Source organism: Phocoena phocoena, chromosome 15 (assembly GCF_963924675.1).
Source record: "Phocoena phocoena chromosome 15, mPhoPho1.1, whole genome shotgun sequence".
NCBI classification, from domain to species: Eukaryota; Metazoa; Chordata; class Mammalia; order Artiodactyla; family Phocoenidae; genus Phocoena; species Phocoena phocoena.
In genome coordinates, this window is record NC_089233.1 from 65,298 (window position 1) to 91,273 (window position 25,976).

The 25,976-nt window shown below is 59.7% G+C and overlaps 1 protein-coding gene across 1 annotated transcript in view; it reads left to right on the top strand.

Annotated features, from left to right (window-relative positions):
- Window positions 1-24,872, top strand: part of FAM20C (FAM20C golgi associated secretory pathway kinase) — a 36,423-nt gene extending 11,551 nt beyond the window's left edge. Inside the window, exons 4-10 of the mRNA XM_065893014.1 lie at window positions 16,476-16,568; window positions 16,978-17,093; window positions 22,326-22,506; window positions 23,051-23,160; window positions 23,317-23,398; window positions 23,997-24,056; window positions 24,623-24,872. Coding sequence (XP_065749086.1) covers window positions 16,476-16,568; window positions 16,978-17,093; window positions 22,326-22,506; window positions 23,051-23,160; window positions 23,317-23,398; window positions 23,997-24,056; window positions 24,623-24,872 — 892 coding nt within the window. The remainder of the gene's footprint in view (window positions 1-16,475; window positions 16,569-16,977; window positions 17,094-22,325; window positions 22,507-23,050; window positions 23,161-23,316; window positions 23,399-23,996; window positions 24,057-24,622) is intronic.
- The last annotated feature ends 1,104 nt before the right edge of the window (window positions 24,873-25,976 follow it).

Here is a 25,976-nt window from a genome sequence, read left to right on the forward strand (position 1 = left end):
AGCCACTGACGGCAGACGGGAGACTGAGGGCTGGTGAGCCCTTGGGAGGCAGCTGGAAGGTTTCTCAGAAGTGACCTCCAGCTGAGGCCTGAGCACAAGTGTGACGGTCAGGAGGACAGCCTGGAGAAGGCAGCACAGTCCAGGACCGGGTGGCTTCTACAGTCTGGAGGACCAGTGCTGTTGTGCAGAGGAGTACATCACGGGGCTGTTTATACTGAGGTTCATTTAAGTGAGATGAAGTTACAACCTAGGCTCTCGTCACACCAGCCACACCCTGAGGCGTCAGTGGCTGCACGTAACTGGTGGTGCCGTGTTGGACACGCCCAGCATCACAGAAAGTTCTGTGGGATGGTTCTGTGTTTGAGCACAGAACCCGAGGGGAGACGGGCCCAGGCAGCTGGAGAGGGGCAGAGGTCAGACTCTGCAGGGCATCTGGGCCTGGATGTTTGGATTTTTTCCAGGAGTGTCAGTCAGCCACGTTATACGGGGAGGGTGGGAGGGCTTATCGGGTGTCAGATGGGAGGTGCTGGCGTCTGCGCCTGAGGAGGCCTGAGGATGGGGGATGAGCGTGGCTCTTTGAGACATTTGGGAGAGGAAGACCCCCTGGGCACAGTGACGGACGTGGTCGGGGCTGAGAGAGTGAAGGCTTCCAACCTAGGTGCCAGTGGCCTGCGGGGCCGTGGGTGGGGGTGGGGTGGGCGGGTCCAGGCAGGGAGCAGGTGCACGTGGAGGCACCTAGAAGGTGAGGCCTAGCCATAGAGAGTATCCTTGCTGTGTGACCTTGCAACACTCCCTCCCCTCTCTGGGCCTCGGTTGCCTTACGCTGCATGAGGCTGGATTACAGGAGGCTTCGGGCCCCTGCCCTTCTGGGACCTCTGTATCTCCAGTAAGGAAGACAGTAAACTCAGCACCGGTGGGGCTCCCGGAGCCACTGCAGTCCCCTCCCCGAGTCAGTCCTTGCTCTTTGATTGTCTGGGTGTGCTGGAGTTTGCAATTGTGACTTGCAAACATTCGAGGGATGATGAATATTTGGTGCACTTGAACAGTGGCTATTTAGGGCACAACAGCTGAATGCAGGCTGGAAACGGAGCTGCAACCGCGCTTCTGCTCAGGTCACTTGCCAGCAGGCGACCCGTCGCTCCCCGCGGCCTGGCGAGGCTGCTTTAACGGTCCATTTTCACCAAAACAGCAGGCCGCCTCCTGAGCATTTGGAATCCGGAGCTACAGCGCCCTCTGTGCCGTGTGTGTTTTGGGATCCAAAGCGTGTTCAGACGCAGGGAGGGAAGGAAAGCACACCTGCCCCCGTGGTAGCTTTGAGGGGAAAATAGCTCCAACAGCAAGACAACACCTCCAGTACAGACGAGCCGGTCGCTGGTGTTCCACAGACCCAGCATCACTTGCAAAACAGAAGAAGAGAAAAACCCCACGGGCCAGGCTCAGTGAGTCTGAAATGGGTCGAGTCTGGCTCACTGAGCACTTGTCATGCAGGGCTGAGGAGCTGGGGCGACAGTGGAAGGCGCCCCCAAAGAAGGCACCACCCCCACAGCCTGGAGGAAGGTGGGGCCGAGGTCGTGGGTGCAGGAAAGGGCGCCACGCCAGACACAGTGCCTCACAGACCCAGACAGGGAGGCCACTGTTACCCCACAGACCTTGTGGACAAGGAGACTGAGGCTCAGAGTGCCCGAGGGCACCCAAGGGCACCCAAGGGCGCTGGCCAGCAGTAGATGTGGCTGGAGTGACCGCTGCACTGTCCCTACTCAGATCTCAGAGCAGTGGCCATCCTCGTCTTTGATGTCGTTAACATGTGGGTTCACTTCTGGTTCCTTAAGTTATAACAACAGCTGAGCTCTAACCCTATGCGTCCACACTGTGTGAGTGTCCCAGGCTGCCGTTGGGAAGCATCACGACCCGGGCAGCTTAGAGAGTCAGGAAGCTCTTCTTCCTCAGTTCCGGAGGCCAGAGGCAGAAACCACAGTGTCGCAGGACCGCCTCCCCCGAAGGCTTCTGGAGGGTCCTTCCTGCCTCTTCCATCTTCTGGGCGTGGCTGTCGATCCTTGGCGTTCTGTGGCTTGTGGCCAGGTCACTCCCTTTTCTGCCTCTGTTGTGGCATGGCCTCTCCTGCGGGTCTGTGTCCAAATTCCCCTCTTCTTATAAGGACACCAGTCACTGGACTCAGGGCCACCCTGATCCACTATGACCTTTTCTTAATGAATCCCATCTGCCAAGTCCCTATTTCCAAATAAGGCCACAGTCACAGGTCCCCAGGGTTAGGACTTAAACATACCATTTTTGGGGAACACAATTCAACCCTTTCCAACATCCAGGTAAGACTATATTCCGTGTATACCCACACCTCTTCCCAGTGCCTGGGTGACGAAGGTAGGAAAGAGTTTTCATCTTCACGGCTGATGGATTCACCCGCCGCCCCGCCTGCCTGGGTCTCCTCTGTATGTTGTATGAGGAGGGTCAGTTAGATCAAGGGCAAATACTATCAGTGCTGGTAAAATCCAATACAATTTTAGCTTTACCGACACTTGTAATTCCCCACTTTCCCACCTTCTTAAAATGCACGTTTCTGTTGAGTTGGAACGTTCACATGGAAATGCACACAGATGGTAAGCGGGTGTTTACAGCACACGCCAGTAACCTGGTGACCAGGTAACCAGCAAACCAGCACCAGGTCAGAACCAACTGACAGCCCCCAGACCCCTGTGGCCGCTGCAGTTTCCTCCTCCCAGGGTGGCTCCTGCCCCCAGGTTCCCAGCGAGTGAATCCCCGCCCCCCTGCCCCCACCCATGCTGTCCGTGCGTCTGAGAGATGCCTCTCCCATGGCTCGTTCTCGTGGCCAAGTTACATTCCACTGTGTGAAAACCTCCGGTTTCTTCATCCCTCTCCTGTTGATGGACTTGTGGGCGGTTTCAGTTAAAGAATGTTGTTAGTGGAGCTGCCCTGACGGCTCTCGTACTTCTGAGGGCTCGTCTGGGGGCAGGGCTGTGCCAGGAGCACAGTGCTGGGTGGCAGGGTCGGGCTCTGTTCAGCTTGGCTTCAGTAGAGCTGCTGTCCAGGGCAGCCACCCTGTGGTCTACACTCCAGCAGCTCATTCCAGGGCAGGGTGTGGCACCCAGGCTTGATGCCAGTGTCTGTGATGGCCGTACACAGAGCCTGGACAGGTCACAGGCTGTGAATGCCCTGTCCCTCTGGACCAGGCCAGGCCTAACCCCACTTCTGGCCCCTGGGGCCTCACTCCCTTTGTTTGCGGGCAGCAGCTCCCCTCTGTCCTGCTCTGGGAGCCTTGGTCTGGAGGGACAGACGCGTGTGTGGCTTTGCGGGCGGAGGGGCCTGTGTCTGCACGTCCATCCGGGGGCTGCTGCCCGCCCTGCAGGGACACGTGGCCGCCTCTGCCCACCACGCGCTCCTTGTTTGTGCCACGGCTGGTCTCCCTGAGGCTACCACGCTCGGCCGCGCTGTCCACACCAGTGAGACCCGTTCCCTCACCTTCTCAGGTCTGTTAGGGTTTGACAGCCTCCACTATGGCCGGCGAAGCCAGTGCCCCTGTAGCTGACACGTCATGTTTTAATTTTATCACCAGCCCTCCTTCAAGGAGGAGGAAATTGAGGCTCGGGGGGTTTAAACATGAATCGGGCGTGGGAGGCCGGCCAGGGCTTAGTTCCAGGGTCTTGGACGTCAGGTCCCAGGCCTGTCAGGCACCGTCAGGCCGAGGCTCGGCCGTCCGGGGACCCTGGACCTGGGGTCTCTGCTGGGGAGGCGCCCATGCTGCCCACTCCAACCCAGAGGCATCGCACGTGAAGAGGCTCTAAGTACCTGCATTACTTTTGCAAAGAACAGGTGTGTGTGTGTGTGTGTGTGTGTGTGTGTGTGTGTGTGTGGTGTGCGTGCGCGCATCTCCCGGAGAAACCATCCCTGAGCAGCTCTTTGAGGCCCAGGAGCTCCTCGTAGCCAAGGTGCACACACAGAGGCAGCTGCAGAAATGTCTTCTGGCCAGCCAGCCCTTCTCACCGCAGAAACGCGAGCCGCCCCCCACCCCCAGCCTGGCCCGCGGGGGGCAGTGCGGGCCTGAGAACAGGAAGTGCTGGAGGGCAGGGCCTCCCCTGGTGACTTGCACCTCAGCCTGCTGAGCCCTGCTCAGGCCCGCGCTGGGGCCCAGGGGCGCGAGCAGGCAGCCTCACTGAACTGCCTGCCCTCCAGGCCCCGCCAGGGCCTCCCGATGACCAGTGCGTCCAGCGGGGTGCGGCGCTCAGACGGGCGCCCTCTCGGCTGTCTTCCCAGTGCTTGCACTGCCTCTGGGTTAGTGACACGGTGGTCCAGACCCACCGCCTGGCCCTGAGCAGGCCCTGCCCCTCGCTGGGGCGCCTCCCCACTAGGACCGCATCCAGCTGTCGTGAGCACAGGCCCCGGGGAGCCCACTTGCTACAACCTCGTGGGGCGAGCTTCTCTGGGGCAACACAGGGCAGGAGTCGCAAGGGGCTTGACTCTGTGAGGTTATCTATCCCTGGAACAGTTATGTGGGAGGCGACTGGAGGGGCTGGCTCTCCCCTGACACCTCCTCCCTCCCCCCTCCCTCCAGGGCTGGCAGGCAGAGGGACTACGGTGGCGTTCTCCGCGGTCCCCACGTGGTCACCGCGTCCGTGGACCTGGGGCTCCGTGCCTCGTTATCAAAGCATGAAACCATTGCACGCTATTTCCACTCGTCACTTTTACGAGGAGAGGATTTAAAGAGGCTCCCCTGGCTGCCGGAGCGGGAGCCATGGCCATGTTTATACTGCGACACAGGTGCCGCTACAGCCGTGCATGCTTAGCGGCTATCCCAGATTAATGTGTAAAATGCACTTTTGTTGTCCATGACCCTGTACTGCGTGTTGGTCTCCAGGACCGATTTATATATGAGTCAGACAGCGCCTCTCCTATATTTAATCTCTTTTGATGCTCCCGTCAGACATGCCGTATGGATCCTGTACAGCGGGGGCTGGGCTGCGAGCCACAGAGCTGCCTCCTTTGCTGAGAGAGGCAAGTGCCACCTCTTGGGGGCCCTGAGCTCCCCTGGGCCTCGGCGTCCTTGCCGGTAACAGGGGCCACACTAGGAGCACAGCAGGGCAGCCGGGCTGGCCGCTTCCTCTCTGAGCCACTGTGGGATTTAAGTACAGATGGGGTCGCTGGGTCGTTCTGGAACACTGCACCCCGCTGGCCTGGTCTCATCACCTCAGCTGGTTGCTGGCACCCAGAGCCTTGGGGGAGGGCCCCCCCTGCGCTCCATATCCGGGGCTGCCCAGTGCCCTGCAGTTTGTCCACAACCTCAGTTGACTCCCCACTGAGCCCTGGGGGTGACCCATCTATGTCTCCAATAAGCACAGGGCCTAGTGGACTCAGGGGAGCTTCGGGCTCCAAACTCCTGCAGTTAACGTGTACAGCCCGGCAGGGGCACTGTGCGGGGCTCCCGCGGGCTCAGAGCAGCACCTGGTGTCCCCACGTGGCCCCTGCAGGAAGGAGCGGGAGCTCTGAGGGCCGTCCTGGCCTCTGCGGGTGGTGCAAACAGAAGACGTCCAGAGCTGCAGAGCCCAGTGTACCAGGCCCGGGGGGCCCTCCTCGGCCAGCACAGGCCCTGTGACGGGGGTGGGTGGACGGGTCCTGCGGTTGGCCTGTGAGGGTCTGAGCATGCAGGGGGCTCTCCAGCAGGTATTCCAGGTCCAGTCCTTGGTCTTTGGTGCATCTCCACGGCGCCCTCCCCATGCCACTGGGAGTGATGAACAGACACCATGTCTCACGTGGTTGATCACCTTACAGGCCCCCAGTTGTAGGGCACTTAGGTTGTCTCCAATTTCATGGGCTGTTTTTATAGTCAGAAAGCCGTGGACGTTATTAATTGAAAAACCGGCAACAACCCATTACAGGCTTTTGAGAGACTCTCCCGAGCTTCTCAGCAGAGCTGTCGGCCCAGTGGAGGCTCGGGGCAGAGCAGCCAGGGCCCCAGCTGAGCCTGCACGGCCACCCTGCGCTCTCTGCCCGGCAGCACATTGGGGAGTCAGCTGTGCACCTTCGAGATCCACCATCACTGAGAGTGAGTGTCCTGAGGAAACGAGAGGGCAGGAGAAGACTCGGGGACAGAGGGGCTCACCTGAGACGTGGGGGTTGTTGCCTGAGGAGCATGGTGCCGGGCCTCGGGTAAGGGTCTCTGGAGAAGGGGCTTCTCCCGCTCCAATCTTTGCTTCGCTTCCGGGGTCCACTGCAAGCCTTCTCCCCGGGGTCCAAGCGTCCCCGTGTCCCCATGTGGAGGACATGGTTGCCCCGACCAGCTGAGCTCCTAGGTCCCCAGGAAGGGCTGGCCTGATGCTGCCCAGTCAGAGGCTCCCAAGGGTCCGAGGCAGCGCAGCACCACCGCCTCCCACATGCCCTGGGCGCTGGCATGCTTGAGCGCTGGGAGGATTCATTGAGTTGGTCCCCACTGCAGCCCCGGGGGCTCGTCATCCTAGCCCGTTCAGACAGGACCCAGAGGCCCAGGGAGGGAATGGCTGCCCGCAGAGCTGCGAGGCCAGCGTCGTGGCCAAGGGGACCGCCCGCCCCAGGTTCCCGGGTGGCTCCATGTGGCTGGCCTGGCCGTTATGCTGGGCCGCTACTGTGCATGGGCTCGAGTGGCCGGGACACGGTCACTGCGGCTCCCCAAACACCCCGCTGTTTCACCAGCGGCCACAACTCCCTGACTCGGGCGACCACGGCCGTTCCTGCAGCTGGGAGTTCCTTTGCTCAACGAAAGAAAAGAAAAAGGAAACTACTGGAGGCAGGCAGGGAAGTGGGTAAAGGTAAGAAGTTAGTACAACCTGCAGAGGGCGCGGTTCTGGCCGCTGTCGAGCAGGTGGGGGGCTGTGCCGTCTCCCAGCCCCGCCAGCCTCGTCAGGACGCCCACCCCAGCTGACCATGACAAATGTTTCCTTGGAAGCTTCTGGAAAAGATTATCCCCTTTGCTCAAATCAAAGCAAGCGAGTCATTTTTTCTGAAAACACCCTCCTGAGCGGCAGCGTGGAGATTCTCCCTGGTGTTAGGGTCTCTGGGGGCCGTCACTGGGCTATCGTGAAAGGGGCAGAAGGTGAGAAGAAGGAAAGAAACTCTGGTCTTCATTCCTACATGCCAGAGAAGAAACCGAGTTGGGCATCTCAAGAGCAGTTTGGTCAGCTGGTTGTTTTTTACACCGTAAAAGGAAATTTTGCAGACCTGACATCTCCTTTAAAAGCCTCGAAAATAAGCTGCAATCGACCCTACGCTCGGGATTGACTTTGTTTTTCCTTCAGCAGGAAAAACAACATCACAGCAGTAGCCTTGGTGCTAAATGTTTAATACACGGTTTAGTAGATTTGAGCATCTTTTTTTACCTTGAATAAAAAGATGAGCAACGGAGGCTTAAGTACGGAAAGAAGAACTAGGGGCCTGTGTTCACGGTTGCCAGGGACAGAGCATTCATTTGCACTCTAATGTCATTCCTTAGTCACGTCCCCAAATTCCAGATGAGCTGACAGAAAAGTATTTAAAACACAATAGATCTTAAACTTTCAAGCAAATCTCTTCCCCCCCACCCCCCACCCTGACCCTTTGCTTTGGAACGCAAGTCTGAGTCACTGCAATTATTTTTAAATGGAAACGACTTCAGACTTTCTTTGCAGTTACAGATCTTTGAATTGTTTTTTAATTGGTTTTCATGAAATTGACCATAAGAGGTTTGAGTCTCTTCTGAGTTAATTTTTCCACCCAACCATAAGTGAGCAACTTGTCCCGTGTCCTACTTTGAAGAGCTGTCGCCACGTCTCTTGGAGACCCAAGGGGAGGGGGTCAGCGGGTGTGAAGGCCCCTCGTGATCACCTGATGGCGGCAAATCGCTGATTGGTCCTGATGCTCTGGCTGTGGCTCACGGCGTGGCCGGTCGAGGCATGGGCAGGTCTGTAGGCGAGTAACAAGATGCTGGGGGAACCCGTCCCTGGGTGTGGTCACTATGAGGCCCATAGCCTTCAGGGAAATCCTCCCCCCAAAGAAAATAGGTTGGTAGGAGTGGACAACAGGTGCTGGAGGTTCTCAATAGGAAGAGCGTGTTTTACCAAACAGACCCCCACCCTCGCAGGGGCCAGGACAAGCGTTGCCACAACTGGCAGAAGATACTGACGGAAAGGTCTTGCCAAGGTAGCTGCCAGGGAGCGGCTCCTCTCCCTTCCAGAATGTCTCCCAGCCGAAAACCTGATACTAAATAGCTTAGTGTGCCTCCTTAATGACAGGGTGCTCGCTTGCTGCCGTGTGAGTGATGGGAAGATTGTCCGAGAAAGAAAGGCTGATTTCTGCCTCCTCGCCTGCGCCGGGTGAGTCCGGATCCCCTGCGCGTTTTGCAGGAACGAGCAAGTGTCTGTCTCGTTGGGTGTTTTGCCCCTGAGGTCGGCCCGGGGACGGGAGCCAGAGCCTCGTCCCTGCGGTGGCCTCTGCCCCCAGGACCTCAGGCCACCTGGTTAGGACAAGGGTCTTTGCAGAAGTGATGGAGTCAGGATCTTGGGGCGAGGTGGTCACCTTGGACCCCTGGATGGGCCCGAAATGCAGTCACGTGTGTCCTTGGTTTGGGCACAGAGAAATCAGAGGAGGGATATGGTGATGGAGGCAGAGCTGGGGCCGAGGAAGCTGGAAGAGGCTGGAGGGACCCGCCACCCCCGGAGCCCCTGGGGGGAGTGTGACCCGCCCACGCCCTGATTTTGGACCCCGGTCCTCAGAACCGTGAGGGGTGAACTCCTGTTGTGTGAAGCGCTGTCTGTGGGCATCTGTTACAGCAGCTGCAGGACACCTATCCACGCGCCTCCTGGGCCCCCAGCTCCTGGAACTAGGAGGAGGTGGTGGGGATACAGACGCCGCCAGGATCTCCGGTCCACGTGCCTCGCCCGGCTTTGCCGCTTCCCAGCACGTGACCCGGCTACAGTGCCTCACCTGTGAGGTGGGTCTAGTCACACTGCCTGCCTCCCAGAGTCCTGACCTGCCTGCGTCAGTGCTAGAAAGTTCTACAGGAGGGTTTGCTGTCATCAGTAGCTTACTGAATAATGGATAGAAGAGGGTCAGAGGAGGCTGGGTGCACGGGGACCCAAGGGAGGACCCCCGGGAGCACCGCCATCCGTCTGTGAGCATCTCCGGGGCCGAGCGGGTACCTGCAGTGACACCTGAAGGGGTGCCTTTCGCGATTCTCACGTGGCCTCGGAGACACTCTCGTTCGTTCTGCCTCTCTTGCTGGGCCTGGGATGCCGGTCCTTCTGCACGACACACGAGAGGTGTATGTGTGGCCCACCTCTCTCTGGGCCTCAGTTTCCCATCTGGGCTCAGGGATCTCGGGGACCCTTAGCTCTGACAAGGACACGGAAGAGCCTTGTGACAGCTGTGTGTGCCCTGGGCAAATTGCACCGTTGCCCTTTCTCCAGAGTTTCACCCAACGGTTTGCTGTTCTCTCTCCTGGCTCCCGCATCCCCGTTCAACTGGCCTTGGCTCGCCGTATGCAGCTCAGCACGGGTTGGTGGGGCAGCCAGCAGCAGGGGCACGGCGGGGCTCTGCTCCCCCTGGCGGCGTCACCCCTGAGCCGTCTTACCTGCCCCACTTCACAGAGGCACCAAGGACGCACCTGCTCCGTCAGCCTGGAGAGGGTGGCAGCCCGGGCAGGCCTGTGTGAGCAGACCCTTCCCCACCAGTTGTCCTCCCCAGGTGTCCAGTGAAGAGAATATGGTCCAGCCCACTCCCCACCCCAGTCCCCCCATCTCAATCCGGGGATCCCCTTGGACTAACGCAGGGCATTGGACCTCAGCGCTGGGCCCTGTATCGGGACCCCTCTGTTGGTGAGCTGAAACCTCTCACTGGCTGTGTCCTTGTCTGTAGGACGGGGACCCTTCACAGGGGTCGTGAGGACCGAGAGAGTGAACGCACGGAAAGCGCTTAGCAGGGCGCTCAGCTCAGAGTGAGAGCTGGATAAATGTTGGCTTTTATTCCTTCGTGGGTTTGGGTCATAAGCTGCCAATTTACTCTGCTTTCAATCAAAGCAAAAGTTCTCTGTTTTCCCACAAGTTCAAGAATGCTGAGATGGTGACAGTAGCAATGAGGTCAGCACGGGGGCTGTTGGTCTGTGGGAGGGGACGAGGGGTCTGACAGCTGTTAAGAGGGGTGCAGCGGTGCAGACCTGCTGGGAGCTGGGCCAAGCGTCTGGCAGGAACTGGACGCACTGATGGGCCCTTCCTCCCACCAGGAACCAGGACTTTTCTTGGGGACATGGGGACGGTTCTTGCAGCCGAACCTCTGGGGCTGCAGCCCCTTGTCCCCTGTGAGCCTAGGCACCTGACCTGGCGGCTGGCAGCCAGCGTCTTCCGGCCTCGCTGTGCCCAGAGGCGGTTCTGATCCCAGAGGAAACGCAGGCTTTCCAGACCCGCACCCGGAGCCATGTCTGACTTTGGGGCCTAAAGAAAGAGCCTAGGACTGGATCAGACACCCGGGTCCTGACCCAGGGCTGGCCATTTCCAGCCATGTGACTCTGCAGACGTCACTCACCCTTTCCCAACCTCAGACGTCTGTGTCATTAAAACAGGGGCAAAGATCAGAGCCTTGAGGGGCGCCCCAAGCACAAACCGTACAGCCCAGGGAGGGCACACGGTGCGCGTCGGGTTCTGCCCCTCAGCTTACGTGACAACAGAGGCACTTCTCTCAAAACGTTCTGCGTCACTTCTTAAAAGTGTAATGCATTTCAGCGTGACCAGATCTGGAGGAAACAGACGGAATTTCACAACCTCTCCAAGGTTGCTAAATCACTGTGTCCTTTGTGCTGCTTTGGTGTTGCCAAAGATTCCATACGCCTTCCCTGTTCCTGTGGTAAAAAAATTACCACAAATTTAGTGGCTTAAAGCAACACAAGCTTGGTCTCTTACGGTTCTGGAGGTCTGAAATCTAAAATGGATCTGTGGGCGGTGGGCTTCTGGAGGCTCTGGAGTTGGCTTTCTGCCGAGGAATGCAGGCGCCTCTAGAAGCTAGAGAAGGAAACAGATTCCCCCCCACCCCCCAGAGCCTCCATCTTCAGGGCCGCCAGTGTAGCCTCTTCTGGCTTCAGATCTCCCTGTGCTTCCCTCTAATAAGGACCCTTTTGATGACTTAGGGCCCATGCAGATAATCCAGGACAATCTCCTCATCTCAAGATCCTTAACTAAATCACATCTGCAAAGTTCCTCTTGCCATTTAAGGTAGCCGTATTCACAGATTCTGGGGATTTGGATCACAGATTTCCTGGGAGAGGTCAACATAGCAGTCATTCTCACTTTAGTATGAATAACCACAATCACGTAGTATTGTGCTCCCTTCCGAGCTAAGGGAAGTCCCTCTAAAGGAAGGGGGTTTGGGTGTGGTCAGCTCTGGAGAGGAAGGAGAGAGGGACATGCAGGAGGCCCCGAGAACTGGTCCCAAGCAGCCTCTCACTAGGGCTTAGTGGGTCTGGGCTTTGAGGGTATCAGGGACCGCCCTCCAGGGCCTGCTTTCTGGTGGCCTTGGGGCTCCATCAGACTGTCTGAGCCAGATGGAGTGTGAAGTTCCAGGGCCTTCCTGACAGGAGGAGCGGACCCGAACCTTCCTCGGACCCTGGCCCTTCCCACTTCCACCAGTTTCTACCTTTCTTCCCTTTTCAACCCCAGTCGCCATTGCCAAGGCCATCTTTCACTTCAACAGACACCTGAATCCGTGGTTTGCCTCGTTCCTCAGCTGCTGTTTGACCAGGAAGTCATCAGCCTTAACACCTTTTCATTTCCCTGCCTTGCAGTCCCGAGGCCAGGGTGGGGGAGGGCCGTGACTCCTGGGCTGCAGGTGCCCTTCCAGGAAATGCTGGTCCCTGGCCCCTGGGCTCTCCGCCCCTTGTCAGGGCCAGCCCTGGGTGCTCAGCCAACTCCAGAGGGTCCGATAGCATCTCCTTTTCACATCTCCATGCCCCGCTCCCGGGAAGAAGCCTGAGGCGGGCCGCACCCCACACCTGCCCTCCTGCACCTGAGCACACCTTCCACCGGGACACCTGGAGGAAGAAGAGGCTGCCAGGTGACCCGGTTCAGCCAAGTCCAGTCTCCTGCCTGGTGCTTTGGGTTCAGTAGTTTTCCAAAGTACCTGCTTTTCCCCAGTGCAGCCCAGGAAGTGGCAGGAAGGTGGCCGGCCCCCCATGGAGGGGACCATGGTCCACCTTCTCCCTACTCAGTGCAAGGAAAGAAATCCCAGTCTCTACAGTGGGACCGGTGCCCCTGGCCCCTGGTATCCCACAGACGCTCCCAGGTTATCCCTTGCTCAGCGCCTGCGCCCTGAGATGTGCCAGCATCCTCCCCACAGCAGATAAATGGAACTCCAAGACTCCCTGAGTTCTCCCAGGCGTGAACTGGCTGGTAAGGACGCCAGGAGGTGAGCAGAGCTGCCTTCCTGTGAATGGCCTGGGGACAGAGGTCACCGGAAAACCCCAAGGCGGGAGATGGGAAGGTACCAGGAACTGCTCCGGAGCCTGGTCACAGTGCCTTCAGGAAGTGGCTGGTCTTTTCCCAGAGCAGCAGGGCTCAGAGCCACCTGCATTCCACGTGTGTGACCTGCTCAGAGGGGTGGGCCAGGGTGAGGGAGAGGGAACAAAGGCTGAAGCACTGGTGATGGTGATGATGGCCTGGCCGAGAAAGTGGAAGAAGGAAGGTCCACTGGGAGGGCAGACAGAGAGCCCTGTTGGGTCAGGGGAGCCACGAGCTGAGTGGAGAGGCAGAGCCTGGGAGACAGAGGGCAGAGGAGGACCCAGGGGTGAGGATATACGGGTGGAGGGACAGTCGGAGGGAGCAGAGAGGCCTCAGAAAGGCCGTCCTCTAGATCTGCACTGTCCAGGACAGTAGCCACCAGCCACACGTGCCTGTTTATGTGTAAGTTAATTAAAATAAAATGTGAAAGTCGGGTCCTGTGTCCAACATCTGGGTGTGCCTGTGAGGTGTAGAGCATGTCCACCACCGAGGAAAGTCCTGCTGGGCTGGGGAGGGCAGTGCAGGCCACGCTGAGAAGCAGAGTCAGTGACCCGGAGCCCCTGGGTGGGGTGAGAATGGCCGATCCCCTGGCAGCACGGGTGAGAGCTGTGCCGCCAGCCCCAGGCATGGCCCCGGGGACTCTGAGGGCCCACAGCTTCGTACGTTTTTGTAGGGCTGTCTTTGAGGGGCTCTGCCCTAGGAGCTGGTGGTGAGTTCTGATGTATTTTCCGAAGAAAATAATTCTTAATTCCACGACAGACTGAAAAACTAAAAGGCCGGGGACGGATCGGGTGGGGTTTGCAGGCTGTGCAATTGGGAGACGCTGCCTCGCGGGGAGGGCTGTTCTGGGGTCTGCAGGGAAGAAACCTGACTTAAATCTGCACCAGCTCTTTTCCACTTTAAACATCAAAGTCCGTAGAACCAGTGTTGTGTAGACAGTGCTAGGCTCGGCCAGGGATTCTCAGTTGAGTCAACCACCACCTTCAATCTCAGAAATACCCAGTCCTCCAGCCGCTGCAGACCCAGGGCATGGGTGGCTTCCAGTGAGGGAGGCTCACATATTTAATTCGACCCACAGTGTTTTTTAAAAAAGGAAATTTACTTGCCAGCATTTAAAAGTCAGGCGATTCCACCAGGAAGCCTGAACTTGGTTTCCTTGACGTCTCAGGAGCCCTGGCCGGCGTGGCCTTGCCTTCTCCCGGGTGCTGAGCAGTCCCCTGCAGCGTCTGTGACTGGGAAATGCACGCCAGCCACCTCCAGCTCAGCCGGGTGACTAGGTGGCCTGTGCCTCGGTCACCAGCAGCCGTCTGCAGGGTATCCCTAAGTGGCTCACAAAGGGACTGGTGCAAGGCCACGGTTGTCCCCAGTCAGAGTCCTGCCCAGGCCAGAGTTACACCAGCTGGAATCGTGAACACTGGTCTGCTCCCAGAGTCACAAGCTGGTTCTGGAAAGGCTGATTCAGGTGACATTTGGGGAAGCACGGGGAAAGGGGCGAGTCCCGTCAGGAGCTCTGAGAGCACAGGGAGCGAGGGAGCCCCCAGTGGATGTGCAACCCACTGGACTGAGGCCTGGGTCTGGTCCTCCCCACGTGGCCTCAGTTTCCTGAGGGTGGCTCTCCAGTACTCAATACCTGTGCGTGTGCCTGGGTGCTTAGCAATGATGTCGGCTGGCGGTTGGGTCCAGATGCTCGGGGTCAGGTGGTCTCTGGCCAACTCAAGCTGCATTTTGGGGAGTAAGGACTCAGGGAAGCCAGGCTGGGAGAGTTACCTGGGGAAATGCGGTGAGTCTCCTGTCGCTGGCGCATTCAAGCCTGTACTGGACAGCCTCCGCCTTGAGTGGGAGGTGTGGGCCAGATCATAGGAGGCCCTTGACTCTCGCCCGATCTGTGTTTCCCAGCTCAGAGAAGATCGCTGGCATTTGGTAAATTCTTATTAGGCTGAGGGTTGGGTTTCCTCCCTGGGTGCCGCCAGGTGGCCTCCTGGGGAAATTGTCCCCAGCGGTGGAGGCAGGGCCCGGAACGGACCTGGATCTCATGCAGGGAGTGTGTTTGCTCCCACGTGACTTTGGACAGTGGGCAAACACCCCAAAATGTGAGGTCAAAGCCTGGCCCTCGCCGTGTTTGCCCCCAGCCGCCTGCTAAGCACTGATGTCTGCAGGGTGACGTCCACCCTTCAGCAGAGTCCTGCACGTGGCCTCCTGTCCCTTGGCCAGGTGGAGGGGCTGTCTGCCGCTCGCGGTGGGGCTCGGCGCGTTAGAGCCGACAGGCTCCTGGAGCCCCTTAGTCCTCACATCCTGGGGGGATGTGGAGTCCGCGGAGGGCCAGGCGGTGCTCCCCTCGCCCCCCACACTGCGATGGGGCGCCCAGCGCAGTGCAGGAGCAGCCGGCAGCCCGGCAGGGCTTCCCGGAGGTGGTGTGCGGTGGAGCACGCTGCTGTCTGCTCACCAGCCTGGGAGGGGCGGGACCAGCAGTGGCCGTGCTCACTGTGGCAGCGTGGAAGGCTTGTGAAGGAGCTGCCTCAGGCGGCAGGGGGACTGCGCTAAGAGCGGAGAGCTTAGCCAGCAGTCCTCACAGTTGCAGAGAGTGGCGCTGTGCCGCGAACCCCGTGGACAAGGCCGCAGCACTTGTGAGCCTTCGCGGTGCTCACGTGCGCTCCGGTGGGGCCGTTACCCAGACTCCAAACTCCTTTGACTGAGGACCCCTTTTGTGCTGGGAGCCTGAGGGCCTGGTGGGGTGGGACACACATTTGGGAATGCCGACTGAGCCACTGGGAGACATGGAGGGAAGGCTTTTCCAGGAAGATGGAACAGCAGAGCGGAGGCCTCAGAGCAGAGGCCCAGGAGACAGTGTGGCGATCTCAGCTCCACTCAGGGACATGGTAAGACCCAGGGCAGGGGCGGAGGCAGGCCACTGGTGCCCTGGGGACACGGACAGCGGTCACCTCGTGGGCTTCAGAGACGGGTTCTGCAGTCCTCGTGCCTCCTGCACACCCCCGGGGAGCCCTCTGTCCAGGCAGCGGCCGGGCAGCGACAGCAGGTTGGGGTCAGTTTGCACAACCTGACCCGGGCCCCGGCTCACACCCGGGGAAGTCGCTTGCTCAGGGCGGGTCCTCTGCTGCCTGGCCATCCTCACCAGCAGCCTCTCACGAGAATCTGCATATGGTGGGCGGCGAGGGGGGGTGTGTTGATCATCATTTAATAACCAGCCCCTGTGGTTATTAAAGCCTGATGGGCAGAGTCTGCCGATTTCCACAGTGCAGACACTTCCAGGCTTCAGGCTCCCAGCACGAGGTCGCAGAGGTGGGCTGGGAACAGGTGTCCCAGCACGGGTTTCCACCTGCAGACAAGAGGAGCAGCCTCAGCTCAGGAAGTAGCTGGGACATCGTGAGATCTAAGTGGTTATTCTTTTTTTTTGTTTTTTTTGCGGTAGGCGGGCCTCTCACTGCTGTGGCCTCTCCCGTTGCGGAGCACAGGCTCCGGATGCGCAGGCTCAGCGGCCATGGTTCACGGGCCCAGCCACTCCACAGCATGTGGGATCTTCCCGGACCGGGGCACGAACCCGTGTCCCCTGCATCAGCAGGCGGACTCTCAACCACTGCGCCACCAGGGAAGCCCTAAGTGGTTATTCTTAAATGCAACTTATTTAGCTGTAGGTTTATATAATTTTATTTATTTCTATTTTTTTTTTTTTGGCCGTGCCATACAGCTTGTGGGATCTTACTTCCCCAGCCAGAGATTGAACCCTCACCTTCGGCAGTGAAAGCTTGGAGTCGTAACCATTGGACCACCGGGGAATTCCCCATATAATTTAATTTTTAACAATGACTACATTTAACGACTTGTTCCCAGAATCCTTGGGAATTCGACAGTCAGCTCCCCGGAGTTGGTACGATCCACACGCCCCCTTCCACTGGGAGGACTTCTCTTTGATAAACTTCTGTTTTGTTCCATTTTCTCCAGGCAAATGAGGGAGCAGGAGACACCTCCTGACTTCTTCTATTTCTCCGATTACGAGAGGCACAACGCAGAGATCGCTGCCTTCCACCTGGACAGGTGAGCCCTCCCGCCGGCACCCTCGTGGCATTGTCACCCCATGGCCATGCCCCGCTGTGTGCCTGGCCGACAGGAGTTGCCCAGGTAACCCAGGGTAGACAGCCGGCCGTCGGGAATAAAGGGGAGAAAAGAGGAGACTCACAGGGCATCAGCCTCTCTGGCAAGACCAAAGGTCATGAGTCTCGCAAAACTGGGCTCCATCCCTCCGTGATCACCTGTCTCAGGGCAGCTCTGCCAGCAGAATGCAAATTCTTTCTGGCCTCACAGGCCCCTTGCTGCTGGGGAGAAGGGTGGGCAGCCGACGTGAGGGGTCTGGGCCTAACGGAGGAGAGTGAGGTGTCCACTCAGCTCCGGTGGGAGCGGCTGGAGGGTACGGAGGTGAGGACTCCTTTCCCTGTCCTTCTGCCAGGATCCTGGACTTCCGCCGGGTCCCTCCCGTGGCTGGTAGGATGGTCAACATGACCAAGGAGATCCGGGACGTCACGCGGGACAAGAAGCTGTGGAGAACCTTCTTCATTTCCCCAGGTAACCTCATTCCCCAGGTAACCTGCCCCTGCACCGCATGCCACACACCCTAAGTCTAAAAGTCTAGATCGTTCCTGACTCCGCCCCCCGGGCTGGCATAGATGTTGTTTCTACCAAAGGCAAAAGGAAATTCGTCACCTCTTCGGGGGTCTCCTTCAGGTGGTCCGGCCAGAGGGGAACTCCGTCCTTTGGACTCCCCCAGATTTAAAACGCCCCAGCAAGACCCTCCCATAGTGGCAGGGGTTGTGCTGCGCCCCCCTCTTCCACCAAGTGCCGGCGGGGAGCAGCGACTTCACCTGGTCCCCTGGAGGGTTGACCCTGGTTCCCCTTGCACTCGGGTACCCTGCACGCTCCATGTACCAGGAGGTGCTGACGTTTATGAAAACCTTCAAGACTTCATATTATAAACCTTAAATGCACACATAAACGTAAGTCACGCTCTGCTCAGTTACCTGCCCCAGCCTGTTTCGGATGTGGTACTTGGGGCTCCACGATCCGCCCATCCCTTTCCCAAGCACTCCCTTTGCGCCAGGCCCTGCGCTGAGCTGTTCCAGGCGCCCACGCTCACTAGGCTTGAGCCATGGAGAACTCTCTTGTATTTCATCTTGGAACATTTTGAGTTGTCCCAGTGATGCCGGCAAGCAGAGTGGAGTGGCCCAGCTGGGACACCGAGATCCACAGAGAGTGGACCTCGCCCCCCGCTCCCCTGCAGGAATGCCTCGGCCATGCCTGGCACCCACCCCAGTTAGTTCATGCCGACAGAAGCCACATAAGGCCCTGGATTGTCTGTGTCTGAAGACCTGCTGGCGAATAAAAGCCCGGCCTAGAAACTCCTTTCTTGTAGACTGATGTTCAGATCGACATGCTCGGCACGCTTCTCAGCTGCATTCATAAATTCATCAGAACTGAGGCCCACACGTCCTTAATTTCATGAGGCTCCATGTTTGCCATCCATTGCTCACCGAGAGCCTCGTCTGGCTCCTCCTCTCAGAGCCCATAAAGAGAGGAAAGTAGGGCAGAAACCCACCCACCCGCCCGAGGCAGGAGGGTTCTCATTCCCTTTTGTGTCATTGTCTCACCCATGTGACCAGAAACCAAAGGGCAAAGTGAGAGCCTGTGCGTCGGGAGGGGTCTTTGAGGGCTTTCCGGGGTCGCCTTGCCTGTGCCCGAGCCGCGTGGATGGGTGGGACAGGCCTGTCCGGGGGCGTGTGCGCCTGCCTCTGTCATGGCACAGGTGGGAAGGTTCAGGTGACGCAGCCACAGCGGCAGGCGCCCCAGCCTCGCCGAGCACCTGCGTGGGATTCCTCTCTCAGGCCCTGGGGTGGCCCATCGTTTCCACATCCCCATTTTTAAATGGTTTAACTGACGTTTGGAGTCTGAACTATCCCCACGGTCGAGATGGTGACCGTGTCCGTCCCCCAGAGTCCCCTCCCGCCCCTGCGTCCCCCCAGATGGCCTGGGGCCCACCTTCTATCTGTGGATTGAGTTGCTTCTGCCAGTGGAGGCTGGGTGGCCTTGGGCCTGTTCTTTGTCTTTCCCTCGACGTGGTTATTTTGAGAGTTACCCACACTGTTGCCTGTCCCTGCATTTTCTCTTTCATTTCTGAGCTCTGCCCCGACAGTTGAGGGCCCTGAGCGGAAGGGATGATGTAACCTGCCACAAGGAAAGGGAGGGATTGAAGTTTGAAATCTTGAGAAAGGGACACAAATCAAGGGGTTTCTGCGCTGGATTCCACTTCCTCTGGGGCAGAGGGGCCTCCGAGTTGATGCCCGCTCCGTGTTCTTCTGGGGAAAGGCAGCCTTAGCCTGGGCTTTGAGAGGCGACTCCTTTCTACAACCAGAAGATGGAGTCAGTTGTTAGCCTAAGCAGATGAGCTGAGATGCTGGCGTCCCACCCTGTCCTCCGCACGAATCATGACTGTCGGTCTCCCTGGTTGTCCCCGAGTACACAGCCTCATGCCGACACCCGTCCTCACCCTGAGCAAGGCCGTCACTCTGACTGTGGTCGGTCCTGACAGCTGGACCCACTTGGGTTCCCAGCTCCCAGCTGCTCTCCCAGGCCCCGCGGGTTTCTCCGAGAATCCTGCTTGGCGCCCGAGTTCCCCGCCTGGGTCGCACTCCTGAACGCTCTCCTTGGAGCAGCTGGCTGCAGGCTCAGCTTGGCCTGCCACTCCTGACACCCACCCTCTCTGACCAGAGTGTTTGTGTCCCCACCGCCCCTGCTCTGTCAGCCAGATCTCTTCCTGAAAGCCCTGGGAGAGGTTTGCTTTTCTCTTAAGCAGCCAGCTTTGACCTCGTTTTGGAAAATGAAATCTGTCGGGATTCATTTAGACCACTTTGGCTCTGCTTGCACTCCTGCACCCATCGGAGGCCAAACCCGCCATAGATGCCGAGCTTCCCTGTAGACTTTAATCCACGCCAGCTCCCTTCCGCCTCCAGGGGCCTCGGCGGGGGAGGGCAGGGAGCCTGGGGGGTGAGAGGTGGAGGCGGCCCTCCTGCCGGCGGGCCCGGGGCAGCAGTGAGTGGCCGGAGGTGCAGGGCTACGTTGGACTGTGGGACAGCCGAGTGCCTGCCACCGTGGGGCTGCGCGGAGGCCAGCGGCCGGAGCCCACGTCTTCTACGGAACACGTTCCTCGTGCTTTCCCGGCAGATTCCTATGGACGTGCCTCATATCCTGAGATCAGCCGGCGTCCTCCTGTGCAAATTCTGTGGGCTTCTACAGGGGCCCCGTGTGAACCCCCCAGGAGCCTCTCCTGCCCCCTCCCAGCCACTCAGCCCCACTTTTAAATCGGCTCTTTTCCTGCCATGTCGGCCGTGGTCTGGCTGGGTGGTCACTGGGCCTCTGTCCACACACTGTGGTCAGTGCCCAGTCAGTGTCCCACTGAGGGCCAGAGGGGTTCCCAGAACTGCACCCGGGCATCCTTAGCACCCCCCTCAGAAGCCCTGCCCCACGTGACATCTTGGCAGCCTCCAGCCGGCAAACCCCTGAAACATTCAGAGAACGGCGCACCTAGACCGTCCGGGACCCTCAGGCTGGCAGGTGTTGGTCCTCTGATCGACACTGATCCTCGCAGAGACGAGGCTCCCTGCACAGGCAGCGCATCTCATCCAAGTCCTCTGGGGCTGGAGCACGCAGGCCCTCCTGGCTATCTGGCCCCGGCCACCCCCAGCTGTCTGTCTGGAGTGTCATTATAAGATGAGCCAGGACTGCCTCCTCAAGCGCCCTCCTCTCCACATGCAGGGCACTGCCGTGACCGGCCCCTCACTCCTCCCTCGGGTCACAAGTTTAACACTCAGCCTCAAAACTGCTGCAGCCCCCGTTCAGGGGAGACCGAGGCACAGAGAGGTGAAGGGCCTCCCCCGAGGCTGCCCAGCTGAGAAGCTAGAGGCTATGGGCTATCGGAGCCCCACTCTGGACGTCCCTTTAGAGACTGGATTTGGGTCTCTGATGAAGAAGAGGCCGTGGGCCCAAGGGACTGGCTGTCTTTTCACATGAGTCCATCTAAAGCCAGTCTAGGCTGTTAGAGGGACCGATTCCAGGGCTCAGAAAAGTATTTTCCTCCTGACAGTGGGCTGAGATTGAACTGTGTCTCCACAGACGAGACCTCAGGCTGATCTTTCTTTGATCGCCCGACAGTCATCACTCAGCAGCAGCTGCGAGATCCTGAGGTGGGGGAGGCAGGGGGTGTGGGGGAGCTGCTCCCATCCCCGTGTCCCGACCTGGCTGAGACTCTGTGTGTTCAGAGGAGCCGCCGAGCCTGTGCTTCCATTCCAGGGGGTGTGACTGCTGTCTGTAGCCAGAGAAGGTCACAAGTGTCACTCGGACAGGCTGTGCAGCAGGAGGGGGGACCCCTGGCCCTGGAACCAGCTGTGCGCACAGGGAGGGAAGGGGGCCTGCAGTGGTGCCTGGGGCCCTGGCCCTGTATTTCTGCACACCCCAGGCTCGGGGTTTGTTTCCCCTGCAAAGGAAGGAAGTGGTTGACCCTGAGGACATGGTTCGGTTGGTAACTGCACGGACAGACCCACCGCGCCCAGCACTGAGGTGTGGCTGCGGCCTGCTCCCCGCCCAGTGCTTCTCAAATCACTCTTCTCTGTGGGGGTATAATCCACGCGTCGTCAAGCCAACATTTGAAGTGTGCCGCTCAGTGGTTTTTAGTACATTCTCAGTGCTGTGCAAGTCACTGCTATCTGATTCCAGGACATTTGCTCACCCCACAGAAACCCCGCCCCTATTCAAAGTCACCCCCGCTCTGCCCGGCAACTGCCATTGTCTCCCCATGGGTTTGCCTGTTCCCGGTGTTTCACGTGAGCGGTGTCTGGCCTCATCCACTGGGCGTTCATCTGCGTGGTCGCAGGTGTTACGCTTCGCTCCTGTGGTTTAATACTGTCCCACTTTACGGACGAACCGCACTGTGTTTATCCGCCCGTCCCTTGACGAGCACGTGGGTGGTTCCGCTCTGACTGCCGGAATGGCCTGCTGTGAACATGTGTGTGCAAGAGTGTGTGTGGATGTGTCTCCATTCCTCTCGGGCGTGCGCCTGGGAGTGGGATGGCCGGGTCACGCGGTAGTTCTGGGTCCAACTTTCTGACTGTTTTTCGCAGCAGCTGCACCATTTGACATTCCCGCCAGCACTGTGTTAGGGATCCAACTTCTCCACACCCTCAACACACTAGTTACTATCTGTTCTTTTGATCAAAACTATCCTACTGGTTGAGAAATTGTGGATTTGGTTTGCATTTCCCTGGTAACTAACGCTGTCGAGCATCTTTTCGTGTCCTTGTTGGCCATTTCTGCATTTTCTTTGGAGAAATACCCTTTGAATTCCTTTGCCCATTTATTGATTGGGTTGTTCATCTCCTCATTACTGAGACGTAAGAGCTCTTCTGTGTGCAAATACTGGATGCTTATTAGCTTACAGTTTGCAAGCCTCTCCCCACCGGCTGAGTCTCACTTTTTTTTCTTGGTATGAGGGCCTTTTTCAAGCCACTGGACAGAATCCCCACAGACTCCAGACTTAGTTTCGAGGGTAACGAGGAAGAGCTCGGGTTCAGGTCCGAGCTCTGAGTCCCGAGCTGTGTGGCGCCAGGGTCTGTGACGCGGGGCTGGAGCAGGCGGCTGAGGTCAGACGTGAGAGTGTGGGTGAGCCCTGCCCAGGGCAGGGACGAGTCGGATGTGGCCGGCACGGGGACGCTGCCCGAGTGGCCCCACTGCCTGCGTGTCCCCCGCCCACAGCCAACAACATCTGCTTCTACGGGGAATGCTCTTACTACTGCTCCACGGAGCATGCCCTGTGCGGGCGGCCAGACCAGATCGAGGGCTCGCTGGCCGCCTTTCTGCCTGACCTGGCCCTGGCCAAGAGGAAGACCTGGCGGAACCCCTGGCGACGCTCATACCACAAGCGCAAGAAGGCAGAGTGAGTCGGGGGCACGTTGGGCGGGGACTCCAGGATCCTGACTCCCCGGGGTCTCCGGAGGGCTGGCTTCTGCCCGACCTGCAGCAGGGAACAAGCTCGGCGTGAGGAGCGGCAGGGCCAAGTGTGTGGGAGCAGATGATCAGAAAGGGCCCCTCACTTGGGAACTGGGTGCTCACTGGCCGCTGGGATCTGTCCGTGTTAAGACGAGGCTTCAGACCTCTGCTCTTCTTGCAAGAGAGACACAGTCCCTCCAGCCACGGAGACGTCCTTGCAAGTGTGCTGTCCAGGCCCCCCCACCCCAAATACGTGGCATCCACGTTTTGTGGCTCCATCACCTCCCAGCCCCGTGCTCCTGTTAATGCAGCCTCAGCCCACCGCTGGTCGGTACCATCTGCCCACACTCTGTTCTGCGGTGACACCTTTTCTCACCCGGTGCCTGTTGCTGCCCCGTGAACCCGGTGTACTGAGCTGGGCAGCCCCAGAGGTTGGTTGGGTCCTCCTGTCTACAGGGGAGCCCGCCCTTCTCATGCCAGCTCCCCTGCAGGTGGGAAGTAGACCCTGACTACTGCGAGGAGGTGAAGCAGACGCCCCCCTACGACAGCAGCCACCGCATCCTGGACGTCATGGACATGACCATCTTCGACTTCCTCATGGGTATGTCCGGGGCCACCGGCCTGCCCTGGGAACGCCTGGCACAGATCCAGCCACCGTGGTCCTGCTTGTACTCGGTTCTGCCAGCTTGGAGGCCAGACGGGGGAGGGAGGGGACGCCTCTGAGCCGCACAGGCTCCCAGCAGGCTTGTCCCTACAGGAAACATGGACCGCCATCACTACGAGACCTTCGAGAAGTTTGGGAACAAAACGTTTATCATTCACTTGGACAATGGGAGAGGGTGAGTCCTTCCAGACGCAGCGAGGGGCTGGCCGTGTCCCCACCCAGACCTGGGGGAGCAGGCGCTCTGTGGGGAGGGACGGCACAGCCCCCAAAGGCCCCCCCTATGTGACACAGGGTTCTGGCCAGGACTCCTGTGAGCCTGTGAGCTGGGGAGACTGAGGCTTGCAGTGGGTGTGTGTGCAGGGGACAGACCACTCCAGCGGTCAGAGCTGCAAGTTCTCAGACGCCTCAGGGGAATCAGCTCTGGGCACCTGGGCAGTTACGTCTGTGGGTCACTCGTTCCCAGCTGTAGAAGACAGCCCTGCAGCTAGACTCTCGGCTGACCCGCCCTCGAGCCTTCTCCACTCAGCCTGCCCAGGACTCACCCCTTCGAACCTCTGCTCAGTCCAGTGGCCAGAAGGTCAGGCCGCTTTCAGGCACCTGCCTCGTCCCAGGCCCTGCACCCAAGGCTGGAGAGCAGGGGCCAGGCCCCCGCAACGCCAGGCAGGGCCCACGCGGGCACTGCCTGCTCTGATGCTCCCGTCCCAGTGCCCGGGCTCTGCGCACGGTGTCCCCCTGCGAGTGGCCTCTCCACAGCTCTGTTCTTCTTCCCGTAGGTTTGGAAAATACTCCCACGACGAGCTTTCCATCCTGGTGCCTTTACAGCAGTGCTGCAGGTGCGGCTCTGCCCCTCCCTGAGGGCCCCACCCCTGGGCTGGCCCTGTCACTGCACAGGAGGCCGGATGCTGCCGCAGCCGCGGCCGCAGATCAGGCCGAGCCTTCCTGTCCCCACCCCGGCAGTTCCCAGAGCTCCTCCCGGGACCCAGCTCCTTGTCACCGTAATAGCCCACCTTGCAGCGGAAGACACCGAAGCCCCGGGCTCCCACTCTGCCACCTTTCTCGGGGCTCCCAGCCCGGCCCCTCCTTTAGCAGTTGGGGAAACAGGCTGTGGGGCTAAACACCTGCTCGGCCCCGGGGCAGCTCCATGTCACCTGGCCCAGACAACGAGCAAGCCAAGCCGGGGCTGCCTCCCTCCCCGCCACCGTCTGCCAGGAGTAACAGGGGCCCGTTGGACACCGCTGGGCCCACCTGGGCCCCTCCTGGAGGCAGGACCCTCACCGCGTGCTTCTGAGAGGCCGGGGCTGGAGTGGGCCAGGGGCTGGGCCGGCACCGCGCTCGGGGCGGCTGCAGCGACGGCCAGGCTCTTCCTCCCGGTGCCGGCCTGACGTCATTCTCCCCGCAGGATCAGGAGGTCCACGTACCTGCGGCTGCAGCTCCTGGCTAAGGAGGAGTACAAGCTGAGTCTGCTGATGGCCGAGTCCCTGCGTAGGGACCGCGTGGCCCCCGTCCTGTACCGGCCGCACCTGGAGGCTCTGGACCGGCGGCTGCGCGTCGTGCTGCAGGCGGTCAGGGACTGCGTGGAGAAGAACGGGCTGCCCGGTGTCGTGGAGGACGACCTCAGCCCCGAGCACAGAGCCTCTGCCGGGAGGTAGTGACCGCGAGCCGTGGCCAGGCCAGCTGCCGGGGCACACGGGCCAACGCAGGAGCGGACAGGCTGCCCGGGGATGCGTGTCCTCACTTTCCAGACCAGGGCGGGCCGGCGGGAGCGCACTCCGCCCCCGTGGACAGAGGCGGCCTGGCGGCGGCCCACCACCCTTTTGTATGGAAAGGAAGGCTTTACTTACTATTTTGTATTTATACCTGGTGTAAATGTACATAAATAGAGACATCTATGCAGACCCCGACCGCCCAGCAAGTCACACGGAGGGCCACCCGGCAGGGCCAAGTGCCCCTGCGAAGGGCTCCCCCTCTGGACCGAACGAACAGTAAAAACTCTCCTCCCTGCCCGGGGCTGAGGTGTCTGGGGCTGCAGGAGGCTCCTGAGGCTGTCGCGGACTCCCGTCGACAGATGAACGCCGCGTAGCTTCTGGGCGACGTGAGGGACCAGTCGTTACCTGGCTGCCCAGGCTGCCTCGGAGCACCTGCCGACTTGCTTCGCAAGCCTGTGCATGTGTGTGACACAGTCATGTGGCCGGGCAGCTGGTTACTTCCACGGCGTTCTCGTGGAATAGTTTGCAATGTGGTAAAGGTGCAATAGAGATGCAGCAAGTGTGTGCTGGGGCCTCGCTGGGGTCTGGGTCCCTCACTCCGTGGTGCTCAGCTGCCTGCCCACCCGCCCTCCAAAAGAGCGAGTCCTAGAACCAGGTGTGGCCCAGGGGCCGGGCTGGAAGGAGGGGCTTGACGCAAGGCCTGAGGTGGGCCTTGGTGTGGCAGGGACGGCCTGTCCCGCTGTTGCTGCAGCTGCTCCCGGGGAGCTGAGTGGAGATCCCTGAAGGGGCGCCCCAGAGTCTCTACAGGCCTGGCAACACGTGGGCACCGTGTTTACCCAGCAGGAGCCAGGACAGTGGTGGCTGGACTGGCCACGGGGACGGCGAGGGAGGGGCTGAGCCAGGGGTGGCCTGGGAGAGCCAGCTCCCCAACGCCCTGCTGGAGGGAGGGGACACTGGCCTCCTCCTGGCCCGGAGGCTGGGGCTTGTGGGCGGGGCCCAACCCTGGAGGACTCACGTGAGGACTCGCGTGAACCCCGGTTCATGAAG